Genomic DNA, 17,454 nt, shown 5'->3' with positions numbered 1-17,454 from the left:
CTCTACATTTCTGGAAAGATGGATGACAACTGCTTTAGGATCTTTATTCCACTCTCTTTTCATCCAATACAGGCTAATTTCACAAATTCTACATGACCTTCCATTTTTAGCTAACCCATCTCCTCCATACCTGAAGAAGAAATAGTGAACAGAAAATTGCACAAGCAATGTTAAACAAATCTAAGGACAATGAATGGGAACTTGTAAACATGAAAAGAGAGATAGGACCTTGGCAAAGGAGAAGATAAATCACTTTCCATGTATCTCCATTTCAAGTGGTCAAAATAATACATTTCTATGTTTACAAAACGTTTTAAAACTTAAAAGTAATTATGACAAGTTCTAGGCTCCTAAAATTGGATGGAAGAAACTTTTTTTAAAAGAATAATTATGAAATAGCAATCCCTGGAAATATTAAAGGGCTTCCTAAAGCAACAAACTGAACCAGATAATCTCCCTGGCGTATCTTTTAGTTCTAAAAAGCAGCATTATTTCTCCACCCATTCCCATTTTTCTCCTTCATTACATTCAAACCATGTATCTTTCAGGTGAAATACCAGTATTTCTAAATCAGTTTCAGACCATAACGTGGGCTGGTCAGCAATAAGAAATACAACAGACCGAATCTGGCACTCACGGGTGGACTAAGACGAAATAAAATCTCTGAACAAAAACCTGTAAGTTCTATAATAGTGTTGTGTGCTAAGTCTCTTAGTCGTGTCCAACTCTGTGACCCCATGGACTGCAGCTCGCAAGGCTCCTCTGTCCATGGGATTGATTCTCTTCCAAGCAAGAATACTGGAGTGGGTTGCCATTTCCTCTTCCAGGGGATCTTCCCAATCCAGGGATCGAACCCACGTCTCTAGTATCTCCTGCACTGGCAGGCAGGTTCTGTGCCACTGGTGCCACCTGGTAATAGAGTTAATAAAACATATGGAAACACAAAAGATGAATTCTACAGGGAGAAAAGAGGTTACATATGAGCTTAAAGAATAAACAGAATAAAGCTAACAGAAAAAAGGGCGAGAGAGAAAGTCTAAGGACAAGTAAGAGAAAAAAGCAAGAAATCAAAATATCTATAGCGAGGACATAATAGGTGGGAACAGATAGAAGAAGAAAGAGTATATGAGAGGGAACTAACAAAAAAGAAAGCTAGGAAAGAAAGCTGGGACCAGGATGCTGGCTTTCATTCAAACTGCATTTATTCAGGCTTACTAAATGCAAGTACTATGCTGGGGCATGGAGTAGAGGAAGAGATTAAAAAAAAAAAAAATCCCTTCCCATAAGGCACTTGGTTATCTGGCACGGTACAGAGCACATCACTGGTACACAGTAATTCAGTAAATGCCTTTTATAAATAGACTCAAACAAAAAAGACAAAGATGTTAAGACAGGAAAGCTTAAGAGAAACAAGTGTAACTACCAGCTGATGGCAGCTCTGTAAACCCCCTTATTCCACAAGCACATAAACAAATATACACACCTCCATGAGGCACACAAGTGGATAACTCCTCCATAAGGATACGAATGCAACACGTGCAGATACAATGGAAAGTTGAGTTATCTGTTGCATAACATAAGTTAGGCAGGTAACTAATCTGAAGGTTCCTGAAAAAGCTTAGGTGAGGAGGTCAGACTTCTTAAAAAGGCAGCTGATTCTAGAGCTGGAGCAGGAAAGGTGTAAGATGAGCCTGGAACATCTCGTGGAGTCACAAATTTAAGGGGTAAACAAAAGAAATGAACCATGTATCAACAGTTACAGGAGCCAACTTGTTAAGAGCTCCCAATGGCAAAAGCAGCACCAATTTGAGGAACAAATAACAGCAATACAAAAAATAAATATCCATGAGTGCCAACTGTCACAAATAATGATTTAATGAATGAATAAATAAATAAAAGGGGAAGAAGGGACAAGCTTTTTTTTTTTAACAGAAGAATCCCAATTAATATGGAAGGAATAAAGGAAAAGAGAGAAAACCACAGCTAGAAAACAAAATCTGCTGTAATGATCTACCAATGAAAGCTGAAATGAATAAAGTTTTAAGGAAAAAATAGGGTACTTGCATGCCAAAGTATCTCCCCCAAAACATTTCATAATTTACAAAGTCATCAATAGTAACTTTATAGTGGAGAAACCTGACAGACACCATCTTAACCAAAGAACCAAGGTCAACATTACCAGTAATAAGATAAACTGACATCAAATTCCCCCTGATATGACTGATATACAGAAAAGGACACATCACTTCTGTATTTTCCCTCCCCAAAATGCACTACCCTCAATATAATCAAGAAAATATCAGATATATCCAAACCGAGGAACATTCTACACAATACCAGACAAGTACTTTTCAAAAGTGTCAAGTACTCTTCAAAAGTGTCAAGATCATTATAGGCAAGAAAAGATGAGGAACAGTTACAGATTGGAGAAGCTTAAGGAGACATGACAAATGACAACAAAATGCAATGTGGGATCCTAGACTAGATCCTGAAATGAATCCTGGAACATAAAAAGACATTAGTGGAAAAACTGGTGAAATCTGAATAAAGTCTGTAATTTACTTAGTAGCTAACAGTACTGCTTAGTCAAAAGTATTAATTTCTTAGTTTTGTTAACGGTTGGTTATATAAGGTATTAACATGGAGGAACTGGTTGAAGGATATTGATGAACACTTTGTACTATTTACATAACTCTTCTGTAAATCTAGAATTCTTTCAAAATAAAGGTTTTGAAAAAATCTCGGGTCATGAAAACAATACTATTTGCAATACTATGTTGGTTTTTTTTAACCCTAGACTCTCAACTTACCTGAACTGTGGGTACTATTTTCCAGTGAATGCTACATTATCCCTACTTCCACTTTACGCTATGTCAGCCCTCTAATATAATAAAGTTCTAACAAATTAATATTCTACCAAAAATAGTTATTCATTGAATTAAAAACATTTCTTTTACATCCTAAAAATGACTAGTAATCAGAATTTCATCTTTAATTACATGAACCTCCACAAAGCTTTACCTTCAGTAGAAGCTAATATTGTTCCTGTTCACAGTATAAAAATAAAAATTTAAATAAAATCCTTACCTTCCAACCACTGCCAGCCTCTCTATAATATGGGAAGTTATCACAAATCCACTGGTAAATCTCACTCAGAGTCATTTTCTTTTTGGGTGAGCTATTAATTGCAAATGTAATGAGGCTGGCATAACTGTATGGAGGTTTCCCATCTTTGTGCTGTTGGACTTCTTCCTGGTCCAGGGTTGTATTTGGGTCAAGGAGTGCATTCTTCTTGGAAATTCCTGTTCCATGTGCATTTTGTGCAGCATCAGATTTTTGGATGGCTGCTCTCATGGTGAGCTGTGGTAACCAGTCCATAGATGTTAGGCTGCTCTCCAGTTCAGATGTCATCCTGAAGGTAAATAGACTCCTTAGTCAATATCAAGGAAAGAACCCCTGCTTCTCAAAATATCCAATATTCACAAATCTAGGAGTTCCAAAGTGAGGGAAAGCCTGAGTTAAATCTGGAGGAAAAAGATTGAGCATATTAATGACCAGACAGAATATTTAAGGGATTAACATTTCCAATCTTTTTTCTTAATTTCTTCCTCTCCAAAACACAACAAATTTGGTTTGAAACTATCTAAGAGATAGAAAAATGCATACACACAAAGTGATTTTTATGTCAGTTTTCTTAAAACAACTATCTGTCACTTTGAACAGAGAGACAGGATCACAGTACGAAAAAAAATCTCTCTGCAGTCCAGCTCTTTACTCACCAACACCACAGGCCCTTTTAAAACTTAGGACTACATATCTGGCATTTCTTCTACATAAATTTTAGGGAAATCATATAAAAGAATACCAAAAGTAAAGTGTAGGCAAGAGGTCAGAGAAGTAATTGAGAAATAGGCACAGGAATTTACATGGAGGAAAGAAGGTATAGCTGAGCAGGTGGGAGGTAGGAAGAGCAAAGCAGGGTAGACAAGAATAGCAAAGAGGCAAGTTAGCTGGGGGAGTTGACCGAAAAGAGGAATGCAAACTCAAGGACACCAATGAAATACAGAAATGGAGAATGGGCAGCACCATGTGGTTAAAAAAAAAAAAAAGTCAAATAAGCTTTAAAAAAACTAAGATCTGGGAGTATAGGATATAAGAGATAAAGTCACATAAATGAAAAGCAGGAAAAGAAGCGTTAAAAACTCAAGGACAGGCTTACAAAAACATCCCAGTAATCTGGATTCTGTAATCTATTTCTCTCCAAGGCTGAAAAATTTCAAACCATTACCATTCAAAGAAGGAAAAAAGAAAAAACAACACCTGCCAGGTTAACACATATTCTGGAGAGAGAAGGAAGCTGCTCTAAGAATGGAAGATAAAATATAGAAACAAAGCTGGACACTTCACACTAGCATAGCTAACTTTCAACAAAGGGTACAAACTTTCCTATCCTGGGATCAAAGCAGCAGGAAAAGTGAGCCTGACAACAAAGCAGAGAGGCATGAAAGACTTCCAACTGATATGAAAATAAAGGAAAAAAGAAAATAAAATAGGAAACTTAAGATATCTCAGTAAAAAGAAAAAAATTGTGGCAAAGAAAATCCCACATATACCCTTCATTCCAAATGACCACAGGCAAAAAACAACCTACACTTTGTGCTTAGGATCTGAACTTCTGGAAGGCAATGTAGAACTGATAAAGAACACAGATTCTAGAGTCAAGCAGACGAGAATTCAAGTACATAATCTACCAGTTACTATCTGTGAGACTATGAAAATGTTAGTATCTCTAACCCCCATCTCATCTGTGAAATGAAACAATAATAGTACCTATAATTAAAATACTACTTTGAGAATTAAAAATTAAATGAGTAACTTACACTAGGAAGAAACACTCAACAAGTGTTATTAACTAATACTGCTCTAAGAGTATCTAGGGAGGGTACTAATGAACCATAAGGTAAACAAGATTAATCAACAGCAGTAAAATCAAGAGACAGCCATGAGGATTCTATCTGCATTACCAGATATTCTTTTTCTTATATTCTGATCAACAGTTTTACATTTTTCATTTTTCCTTCCCATCTCTACAATATGCATTCCTCTGAAACCTGAACTTTAAATTCCTCTACACAGCACCTTCAGAGATCTAAAAAAAACCTTACCCTCCTGTTCTACAATCTCAGCCAGAAATGTCTGTTTCCAGAATGAAAGAAGTTATAGAAACTTGTGGAATAAGGAGCCAAGATAATTTAGAGATCACAGAATGTCAAAGAGTAGGCAAAGTACCCAAAGGTCAGAGAACAGTCGCTTCAATCTAAAGATGAAAAACTAATTTATACAAATAGTTAACAGTAGAACTAAAATCAGAGCTCAGAGCTCCTGATGCCCAATCTAGCAGTTTTCCTACCATACTTATTCATAATATTAGAATAATAGTATCTACCTCTTGCTGATATAAAGTACAGTGACTGGCAAACAATAAACAGGCAATAAATGTTAGCTCTTAGTGGTGGTGATAATAGTATTGATAGCTGCTGCTATTATTATTCACATTTTATTCTACAAGCATTGGCTATTATTAAACCAGGCTGTCATCATATTGGCCTCAATTAAGTCTCTACCAAATAGCTTTATTTTGTTCAAATTCCCCACGCAGCTAGTCACATTTTCAAAGATAATGTAAAAGTACATTGCAAACTGGAATATAACTGATATTGTGGATGCTCCCTATTGAAAACCATCTCTAACTTCTGTTTCCTTCCACCAGTGCCACTGAGATTTTATGAGAATCTCAGTAATAAAACATGAACATACACTAAGTACTTAATACTGCTATAACATTTAACAAGAATTTATAATTACACAAGTGTGCAAGACTATTCTAGAGTAAAATTTTATATACACAGCAATTAAGAAAAAATTTCTATCCTCCAGGAAACTATATTCCAACTAGGAAAGTCAAATACAAAAAAAGAGTTGAAAAAGAGCTATGGGTTCTGTAATGGTTCAGAGAAAAGCAGAAGACAACATGGGCTACAGCCTTAAGAAACACAGAAGGAAGAACTTTAGCTAAGACTTGAAGTAGGTTAAGATCTAAATAGGATGGAAAGAATTTGTGCCTAGTAAAATACATCATGAGTAAAAAGTATTCAATTGTTGTGCTTATGTTTACTAGTTCTACTGTAATTTGAGGCAGACTATAAAAATCTCTCTTAAATTTAAAATCTGAAAAACTGGGTTTCTGTTTTCTTTGCTGTTTGTTCAATTTTACATATTCTTGTTGGGGAGATAAAAAGTGTCTCCATTGTTGCTGCTTATGCTGGTTGCTACAGTGGTTCTCCACCGAGAAGACAAAAAAAATGACCATTAGATTTGGCCAGATCATCAAGTAACTTTAGAAAGAAACCTCTCAATGGAATGGTGATGACAGAAGTCCACTTGTGTAAGAGAACAGATGGTGATAGATTTAAAAACAGCATGAGAGGCTCTGAGGAATCTGGTTATGGAAATCTGGTTAAGAAATGTCAGGCCCTCATTACCTCACCTCATTCCCAAAGCTTCCTAGCTGGCCCCGTAGGCTCTGATTCCTCCCCACTAAGCACCTCCAGGGTCCATGCATATACTCGAAAAGAAAAGTCAGCTACGTTTTCCTGTCATTGTGCCCAAAAACTTTCAATGGTTCCTCTTCTCCTATTATACTAATTCTAAATGCCTCATTTTCAACTACTTTAGCTTTCATTAACCTTTTATTAATCCTTCTTGATAAATTCCTAGAGCAATTATAACCTCAGTTTGGCTTGACCATGCTGTTTTTACATGTACAATTACATGATAAGCTTTCTATCCTCACTTCCTTTTCCCTACCTCCCCCTCCTGAAAGTCTTGTCAATCTACTCTTCTTATTCTCCACCTCCTAAACTGAACTAGATGTTACCCCTACAGATTATAAATACTTCTATTATAGAACTTACACAGAATTAAGTTATCTTTAACTCTCTCACGAGGCCATGAACTCCTCAGAAGGAACTTTCTAATTATTTTCTGTTCCTGCAATGCCTAGGAATAAGTAGGTAAAGGGTGCTTAAATGCTCGGAACAGTGACTATCCAATAAAGGTGTGGGTATGCTCCTCCCCGAACAAACAAGATCAAACATGTTTACAAGCTAAAGCAAGAGGTAAAAGAAGAGGACTCAACAGTATGAGGAAGGATAACAAGATTGAAGTCCTATACGAGCTGGAAAAAAAGTATGACTCAGCACAGACTGACAAGTAGCACTACGCAGAAACAGAAAGCTCTACTAGAAGAGGAGGGTAAAACGGGGAGATGGAAGCAAAGGTAAGATAATGTTACGTGAGGATAAAGCAAGGCATGAAGAAATTATGTCTGAAGTTCTTAAATATATAATGGTATCTATTGCTTAAAAGGAGTTGCATGAGGAATTTTCTCTGCATACAATGAAAAGGTACAAAGTATCACGATATAACAACTCCACCCTAAGTCATGACACAGGAGGAGGAAGGGGGTTCTGACCCCACTTAATGAAATACTGCCACTGATTCCATCAGAAATTCACATTTTAGCTACTTCAGCCTGTTGCTTGGCTTCCCTGTGTAATTTCCCTAATACCTGAGGAGTAACCAAAGCTTACAAAGAAAAAGTTCAAGACTTCAATAGGACTGAAAAAATGGGAAATGGGTAGAGATATTGTTGGCTTTCCTAAATGGACCTAAGAGGAAGACATCAAGGAAAATAAGAATAATGAGGGCTATGATGTTGTGACCTAGATATGCCTGAATCTTCCCCCTCCATTCCTAGCACTTGGCATTTTATCTTAAGACTTGGTATCATGTGAAAAACTGAGCAACTGGGAACTTAAAAGAAATCCTTGTAATTACCACAGCAGTAATTCTGATCACATGCATCTCAGGGGTCAAAATACATATATACATTTAAACATTTTAAAACAATTCCTGTTACTGCGTGTCAGCACTCAAGGCAATCAAAAGCAAGGTCGATGGCAGAGACCACTAACTGCCACCTAATACCTGCTGTGCCCTTCTTCCTTAAGACTACAACCCAAATTTTATTCTGGATACTATTACACCTTTTGCCCTATCCTGAATGTGGATACAACTGCTAGAGTGCCAACAGTCATCTTTGGCCATAAAGTGATCTGTGGAAATGGAAGTCATATGCTGAAGACATGGAGCAGAAAGAAGGGATCTGGGTCCCTGATTTTTTGGTGAACCAACTGTGAAGCTGCCATCCTAGTCCTCCTGAACTGCTACCTTCCAGACTTTTTTTATGTCTGCTGTTGTTCAGTCGCTAAGTCATGTCCAACTCTTGCGACCCCATGGACTGTAGTCTGCCAGGCTTCTCTGTGCATAGTATTTTCCAGGCAAGAATACTGGAGTGCACTGCCATTTCCTTTAATGCCAAGTGAGGAATCGAACCCATATCTCCTGTACTGCAAGTGGATTCTTTACCACTGAGCTACCAGGGAAGTTTTACGTGTTTAACTACTATAAAAAGAACTCTACCAGCAGGTGAATGCAACTACTAACAAATATGGAATGTGGGACATGGAAGTGAGGTGATACAAGTAATAGGACCTAAAATAAGATACTCTCTTAGAGGAGTTGATGTGGTAAACATTAAGAACTCTAATACTGCAGGATGGAAAATTGGTAACACTTACTAAAGGGTGACAGGATTTGGTCAAATTGTCACCCACTGTAACTGGAAAACAGATCATATGCAAACTGAGGCTATATAGTAAGTAGAGAACTACTATAGGAAAAATCGAGAATACTGGCATGTGTTGCCTCCTTCTAGTTAATTAAAACAAAGTCTTAAAAGAGAAATTAACTTCAATTAAGAGTTGCAAGCAGAGATGAAGAAAACGCAGATTTGCTAAGGGAGGTACTCCCTGCCTATGGCCTGCAGTTCAAGCTAAAAGTTCTATAATTTGAAGCCCTACATGGTTGGGGAAAGAAAAAAAAAAAAAACCCACAAACTGCTTCTGAAAGAGCAAATTGAAGTACCTGAGTGACAGCTGGAACACTGCAGCCTTGGCAATAGAGAAGAGTGCTGTCCTGCCGCACAAAAGCAATGCTGGGAGGGTGCGGACTTCCTACCCAAGACTATTACCTCAATGGCCTCACCAGAGCCATCATTCCCTCAAGATCTAAAAGAGGCGAAAAGAACCTGGATGGGGGGAAATACAGTCTTTATTTCCACTAACTTGTAACTGAAACTAAGCAATTTCTTTAATTATGAGAAGTATACAACAAACCACAGTAGCATTAACAGTATCCACGACTCTGCCATCAACAAAAATCACTAATACATTCATATAATGTATTATATGATAAATGTTAAATGATAAATGTTCCAGAATCTCAACTTTTTAAATTCACTACTTCAAATTTATGACTGTGTATTAAGATTTGCCATTAGATTTTTTACTTAATGTGTTAATTCAAAGATACACATATTACTGTTATAAAGTTAATATTTTGCTAATATAATTAATAGGTTTCTTTTATAATCCTAAGTATCTTATTTTATGAATTTTGAGAACTTATTCTGAGAAGGGTCCACAGGTTTCACCAGACTGTGAAGGGATTCCATGGCACCAGGTTAGAAGTCCCTGGGGTAAGTTTGGAGCACAGAGGACAGAGTCTTCACATTAAAAAAATTCTGCCTAGGCATGTCCTTTGGCTCAAAGTAGCAAAAAGTCTAGAAAATTAAGCTTTTTAAAATAACTGTATGGGGGCAAGGGGGTGCCTAGACTGCAAAAGTCTCTTAGGTATCCAAAATAACACCCAAGCTAATCAGTAAGAAGTGAGCTATAAAGTTGTGCATTTCCCAGAAAGGGCATCTTCGCCCATACCCACCTCAGATGTGGCCACAGGGGATACTACACAAGGTGAGTCCCTTCAGAGGGCACAGGGAACAATGCAGAGCCCAAAGAGCAGAATCAAGGAACTTATTGTACTGTCATGGAGTGAGGCTCTACCACTGCTACCCAGGAGGATTTTATAATCAATATGGCCTAGTGACTATTTTGTGCTTCTCATTATCCCATTTTCTAACTAACAGCTTTTACTGCTTTTATTCTACTCCTTCTCCTCTACCATAAACCAAGAAGCCACTCTGAGATCTAATCAAAGTGAAAGCACCCAGAGAACTTAGAATTTCAGCTAGATATAATAACTGTAAAAAATTCTAGGTTGTTTCTCTTGGGAAAGAGGGAAGGAAGTTCTATTTATAGGAAGAAGAGTACATGTAGATATTTGGGTACCCAAGGCATATTGCGGCAGAAACCTAAAAAGTAAAAAAATAATCTACCTACAGATTGACCTTACATTTTGGAAGCATGTGAAATTAAAAAAAAATTTTTTTCATGTATAACTGAAGCAATTTAAGTTATTCCAAGCAAAAGTAGCTGCTGTTATTTTTGAAAATTAGTTATCACATACCAGCAAAGCCAAAGTTTCTTAGTTCAATTTCAGCAAAATAACATAGCCAACATCCTACTTTAGAAAAGATATGGTGATTAAGAACACAGGCTCTGTTTTATGACTGAAAGAACACAAACCCAGGCTCTGTGACAACCTAGAGGGGTGGGGTGAGGTAGGGGGTGGGAGGGAGTTGCAAGAGGGAGGGAACATACTATACCTATGGCTGATTGATGTTGATGTATGGCAATAACCAACACAATATTGTAAAGCAAGTATCCTTCAATTAAAAATAAATTGATTTTTCTAAAAAAAAGAACACAGGCTCTGGAGCAAACTGCCTGTACTGAAATCCAAGTTCTTTCACTTTAAGTTATAAGATCTTAAACAAGTAAATTAGCCTCACTATGCCTCAGTTTCCTCCTTTGTAAGGTGAGGATAAAAACAGTACCCACCCCAAAGAACTGTTGTGAGGATTAAATGAGATATATATACAAACCACTAAGAAGACCTGATGCAAAGAGCTGACTCATTTGAAAAGACCCCGATGCTAGGAAAGATTGAGGGCTGGAAGAGAAGGGGGCGAAAGAGGATGAGATGGTTGGATGGCATCACTGACTCAATGGACATGAGTTTGGGTAAACTCTGGGAGCTGGTGATGGACAGGGAGGCCTGGCGTGCTGCAGTCCATGGGGTCGCAAAGACTCGGAGACGACTGAGCGACTGAACTGACTGACTGAAGAAGAGTTCTGTAAATAAGCACTCAATAAATATTACCGATTTTCATCAAATTCCTACTCTTCAGAATTTTCTAAATTTTAAGTGACTGTCACTCTTATTCAGTGGTTTTAAACTGACATGCCCTAAATCACACAATAATCATTTATCAACCTCAATGGAAATGAGCCCCTCATTCAATTATTTACTCCAAAGAAATGACCCAGAAAGGGCTGTTTTTAAATTTTGTTTGTAGACTGCATATGAAAATTGAAAATATGCTTTTCCCACAGAAATAAGATTCTATGATGAGGATTCCTGAAACAGCCCACAAAATCTTATTTATTCTATAAAGGAGTTCTAAAAATCCAAAGTTCTAGAAGTATAAAAGCCTCAGCTGGATATTTTGCAGCAGAGAGAAAGAAGTATAACAAGGGAAAAAAGAAATAAAATTTTCCGTTTTCCTGGTATAGAACCGGTTTGTTCCTGATAAAATTCAATGTACATGGTTTATATCAGGCATACGTCTAAGTAACATCTTTATCTTGGCTCTCCCATCTCACACTGACATAAGCCTCCAAAATTCATCCCTGAAGTTGGTATTATAAGCTCCAAAATTAATAACTTGCTCTTCTCTTCCAGTAAACACTCTCACCTTTTCAAAGCTGTTATCTCTGCTCTATTTAGAAGGAAAGTGGACAGCATCAAACTAATCACCACTAAGGCATGAATGACTGAGCCTTTAAACTTCCAATGAATAATGATCTTTTTAAAAGACAAGCTACAAAAATCCTCACTAGTTTGAAGTGAGAATACAGGTGGAAGAATCATAATTTAGGATAAGAAATCCAATACACAAATAGAATAAGTTCACAAGTCAAAACTCTTGACCTTCACAACTTTTGTCTCACCCCTATAATTCCAAGAATATTCACAACAAAGCTTATGCAAAAACTTGAGGGAGTTAGTGAGGTAACTGCCATTTGCAAGCAGAATTGTGGTTTCAGAGGTACCTATCATAAAATCAGAGATGAAAAAGAACCTCATTATATTATTTTTAAAAGCCATGGTTTGGAGACCTGTTTTGGAGACCAACAATATTCTTTATCTCCAAGGGAAGAAAAGTTCACAAAAAGTATGTAGTAATTCACTGTTTGCAATAATAATATTTTAACAGGCTAATCTATATCTCCCTCACTACAGAAGAAAATTTCTTTAAAGTCTATCTTGGAATATGAGAACTGGTCAGAATTGTGATGATGACTCTAACCAGTCATCATCACAATGATGCTTCATATTATTTACAGTATTAACACCATTTGGATTCCTTCTCAAAGTTTAATGTCCAGAACTCCAACAGGATCTGAATTAAGAACCATAATATAGTTACTGCTCTTCTCTATATTCTCTCCAAATTACTCTATTACTCAAATATATAATCTGAGATTCATAAATTCATACAAGCCATACTCAAAGTTAGAAGTCCATTTGCGCTAAAGCTTAGGAATCATACTGTCAAGATACCTTTATGCTATATATGTAATTTTCACCTTAAAAATATTTTACTCTACAATTTAAGGAGGAAAAAACAAATATTTCTGGACATTAACCACTGAACTACATTCTGTCATCATGTAAGTACTGTATTTTGCATTTATATTTCACTCTACATATTAGAATCTCTATGTGTCTTGAGTAGCTGGAAAGCTAATGAACAAGAATCTCTTTGATATAAGAATACTCAAAGGCATCTTTACATGTTACTTAAAAACCAAAACAGAATCTGCTATCACAATAGTTCTTATACTCAGTTTTTTTAAAATATGTGTATATGCAATAAGGGCTTCTCTCATAGCTCAGTTGGTAAAGAACCCACCTGCAGTGCAGGAGACCCAGGTTCGATTCCTGGGTCAGGAAGATCCGATGGAGAAGGGATAGGCTACGCACTCCAGTATTCTCAGGCTTCCCCTGTGGCTCAGCTGGTAAAGAATCTGCCCGCAATGCGGGAGACCTGGGTTTGATCCCTGGGTTGGGAAGATCTCCTGGAGAAGGTGAAGTCTACCCACTTCAGTATTTTGGTCTGGAGAATTCCATGGGGTCGCAAAGAGTTGGGACACGATTGAGTGACTTTCACTTTCGTGCAATAATAAACGTCCTCTGCTGCTGCCGCTGCTAAGTCGCTTCAGTCGTGTCCGACTCTGTGAGACCCCCATAGACGGCAGCCCACCAGGCTCCGCCGTCCCTGGCATTCTCCAGGCAAGAACACTGGAGTGAGTTGCCATTTCCTTCTCCAATGCAGGAAAGTGAAAAGTGAAAGTGAAGTCGCTCAGTCGTGTCCGACTCTTCATGACCCCATGGACTGCAACCTACCAGGCTCCTCCGTCCATGGGATTTTCCAGGCAAGAGTACTGGAGTGGGGTGCCACTGCCTTCTCCAAAACGTCCTCTGAGTAACATGTATTTACTCATTTAAGTGTTTATCCTGACCTCTCTGTAACCATACTGCTTCAACTCACCATATACAACATTTACTGGATCTCTCCATACACACTGCCTCCATGACATTATACCAATAATGTGGCATCCATGTTAGCAGAAGGTTAAAATCATGGAAGGTGAGCCCATTTAATTTTTAAGTGTTAAGTGTGATATACAAAAAATGCTAAAGAAACAGCTTAAGCTGCTACATATGATGTTTACAGCTCAGTGGTCCTCAAGTATAGTACAAACCCTTTCGGGGGATCTAAAGGATCAAAACAGTTTTCAGAGTAAGATATTGTTTTTTTCATTGTCATCCTCTCAAAAGTGTACAGTGGAGCTGTTCAGATGCTATGTGATGGATGCTATCAAAAGACACTGAATGAAGAGGCACAGAATATAATCCAGCTATCTCTATGAAGCCAGACATTTTAAAAATTTGCAAAAATGTAAAGCAACACTAATCTTCTAAATTTTTGTTTTGGAAAATACAATGATTTTTCATATTATGTTCTTTATGTTAACATATAATTAGTTTACTTTATATCTATGTAAATTAATAAATATTTTAATTTTGTTTTAGTTTTAACTTTTCAATACAATCAATTTTGACAGATAAAAGTCACAAATGCATGCTCCTTGAACACTAAATAATTTTTGATACCAAAAAGTTTAAGATGCTACCTATTAGCTAATATATAAATAAGACCTTCTTTTCTAAGAGCACATCAATCACTATCAATTAATATAATACATTAATACTGATTATCATTCTGTGGTATGAAGAGGTCTGAAGAGGATTAATTTTCATAGAAATCCCACCCAATGTAGGGTGAAACATTTACTAATAATCTGTTCAAACTGCTGCAGCATAGACTCCGGGGAGAATTATCTTGCTTATTTCACTACTGGCTCATAAGGACCTTATATTCTTTGTTTCTACTTCTTGTTTCTTGCCATCCTCACTTTAAAGACTACCTTTGCTGTCTTTAACACAGACTTTATCTTCTTCTCCTTACAAGAAACGTCTTCCATAACGGCCACCATCTTTCCTCGGTGGAACTATTTTCTCCCACGTGCTCAAGGAAGCCACAGTTCCTTACCATCTTCTAAAAATTTAACTGGTAATTCATATATATGAGCATCTGTCTTTATCTCAATGTTTAACCCATCACTAAGCAAATACAGGATTATCAACCTCTTTCCTCAACTTGTAAAGCAGGAAGTACTTAAGACTCAGATTTCAAGACTTACTGCAAAACCATAGTAATCAAGACAAGTGGTTTTGGTGAAAGAATAGATACATAAATCAACAGAACAGAATCCAAAAATAGACCCAACATATACAGCCAAGTGATTTTCGATAAATGTGCCAAGACAAGTTGGCAGGGAAAGGAAAGACTTCCAAAAATTGGTACTGAAACAACTGCCTGGCTACTTGTATGGGAAGAAAAGTTAACAATGACCCCTTACCTCACATCATACACAAAAACTTGATAAATGAATCCCAGAATAAAATGTAGAAACTAAAACTATAAAACTTACAGAAGAAATCATAAGAGAAAATCTTTGTAACATTTGGTTAGGCAAACACTTTTTAGATATGACATGAAAAATCACAATTCATAAAACAACTGACAAATTACACTTTATCAAATCAAAAACATATTCTTCCAAACACACTATTAGAACAAACAGACAAGCCACAGACTGGAAGAAAACATTTGCAAAGCATATATCTTAAGAAGAACTTGTATCCAGGATATATAAAGAACTCTCAAAACTCACTGATAAAGAAAATTCAATTTTTAACAATGGGCAAAAGATTTGAACAGATGAACTTCAACTAAGAAGGTAAGTAAGTTATGGCACAAGAAAAGATACTCAACGTTATTGGTTATTAAGGAACTGCAAATTAAACTACACAGAGATATCACTGCATACCTGCTAGACTGGCTAAAATCAAAAGACTGGCCATACAAAGTACTAACAAGGACATGAAGCAAATGGAACTCTCATACATTGCTGGTGGGAATATAAAATGGTACCACTTCTAAAAGTTTTGACAGTTGCTAAAGTTATACATGCACCCATCAAGTGCTAAGAGTCATTTCACTCCAAGGTACTTATCCAAAATAAATCATATGTCCACACAAAGACATACATACAAATGTTCACAGCATTTTTATTTGTAACAGTTAAAGCTGGAAACAATCTAAAAATCCATCATCAGGTAAATGAATATGCAAATTTCTATATATAAATCCAATGGAACAGAATAAACTATTGGTACTTGCAGAGACATACATGAATCTTAAAATAACTGTGCTGAATAAAAGATGCCAGACCAAAAAAGAATACATACCATGTGATTCCATTTCTATAAAATTCTAGAAAATATAAACAAACAAAAGCAGATCAACTGCTATCTTGTAGAGAGAGGGATAAGAGGGAAGAATCACAGGGACACCAGGTAACTTTTGAAAATGGCTGACATGTTGTGGTAATGATTTTATGGGTATGTATATATGTCAAAGATCAAACTGTACCATGTCAATCGTATCTCAATAAAACAAAAAAAAGTTTGCAATTTGGAGTGGCTAAGGATTTATCCTTGACAGCAAGAAGATCAAACCAGTCAATCCTAAAGGAAATCAACCCTGAATATTCACTGGAAGGACTGATGGTGAAACTGAAGCTCCAATACTTTGGCCATCTGATGCAAAGAGCTGACTCATTAGAAAAGACCCTGAGGCTGGGAAAGATTGAAGGCAGGAGAAGGGTACAACAGAAGACAAGATGGCTGGATGGCATCACCGACTCAAGACATGAGTTTGAGCAAGCTCCTGGACATGGTGAAGGACAGGGAAGCCTGGCAGGCTGCAGTCCATGGGGTCAAAAGACACGACTGAGCGACTGAACAACAACAAGGATTTCTCAGTTAAGACATAAAAACAAAACACTATGAAAGAAAAAATTGGTAAACTGGATGCTATCAAAATTTTACTTTTTAAAAAAATAATTTGCATCCATAATATCTAAGGAATTCTTACAGTGCAATTTAAAGACAAACTATACAGTTTTAAAATGTGCAAAAGATTGGAACAAAGGCATACAAGTAGTCATTAAGTACATTAAAAGATGTTCAACATCATCAGTCATCAGGAAAATCATAATGAGTATACTACTCCATACACAGTAAAATGTCTAAAATCAATCTGAAAGGCAGTAATAATCTTCCTCCATGAATTTATATCCTTTAGGTTTCTTCTTGGTATCAAAAACAAACATAACTAATTTGTGTTGCAAGGAAATATGAATGATTATCCCCATTTTATATGGCTTCCAAACCAGCATTCCTCTCGTTTTATTACATGGGCTTTTCTTCTTGTTGTTTTTTTTTCTTCTTCTTGTTTTCAATTTTCTACAGACCTACCTATAATATATTAAGAAGAACTATGTTTATCTCAGTCTCCATTTACTCAAATAGTCTCATCTTTCCATAACCTGCATGGATTGTGCTTTTATACACAGCTAATCACTTTAAGCTCTCCCCCACTTTAAGCTATGTGGGAGGTGGGAAGGAAGAATGATAACATACTACAAAGAAAAGGGTTCCTCTGCTTAAATCTCTATTTAGCGACATAACCTTCCACAGAGACCTGTCCATAGCACCTATCCCTCAGGTTCTCACGTAAGCACTACTATGGGCAGGCTAACCTTTTTTCCCTGCTTTTATTGCTTTTATGAGAATCTTGAATACAAATAAGCACACAGTAAGTATTTAATATAC

At 36.7% G+C, this 17,454-nt stretch overlaps 1 protein-coding gene across 4 annotated transcripts in view; it reads right to left on the bottom strand.

Moving 5' to 3' along the window:
* The window catches only part of FOXJ3 (forkhead box J3), a 139,492-nt gene that overhangs the window by 91,960 nt on the left and 30,078 nt on the right, over nucleotides 1-17,454 (bottom strand). For all 4 annotated transcript variants that reach the window (XM_065915040.1, XM_065915021.1, XM_065915050.1 and 1 more), the window contains exon 3: nucleotides 3,088-3,412. In XM_065915040.1, coding sequence (XP_065771112.1) covers nucleotides 3,088-3,412 — 325 coding nt within the window. The remainder of the gene's footprint in view (nucleotides 1-3,087; nucleotides 3,413-17,454) is intronic.

This window comes from Muntiacus reevesi, chromosome 1 (genome assembly GCF_963930625.1).
Source record: "Muntiacus reevesi chromosome 1, mMunRee1.1, whole genome shotgun sequence".
NCBI lineage: Eukaryota > Metazoa > Chordata > Mammalia > Artiodactyla > Cervidae > Muntiacus > Muntiacus reevesi.
The sequence above is the reverse complement of the archived record's forward strand: the minus strand, read 5'-3'. Positions and strand labels throughout refer to the sequence as shown.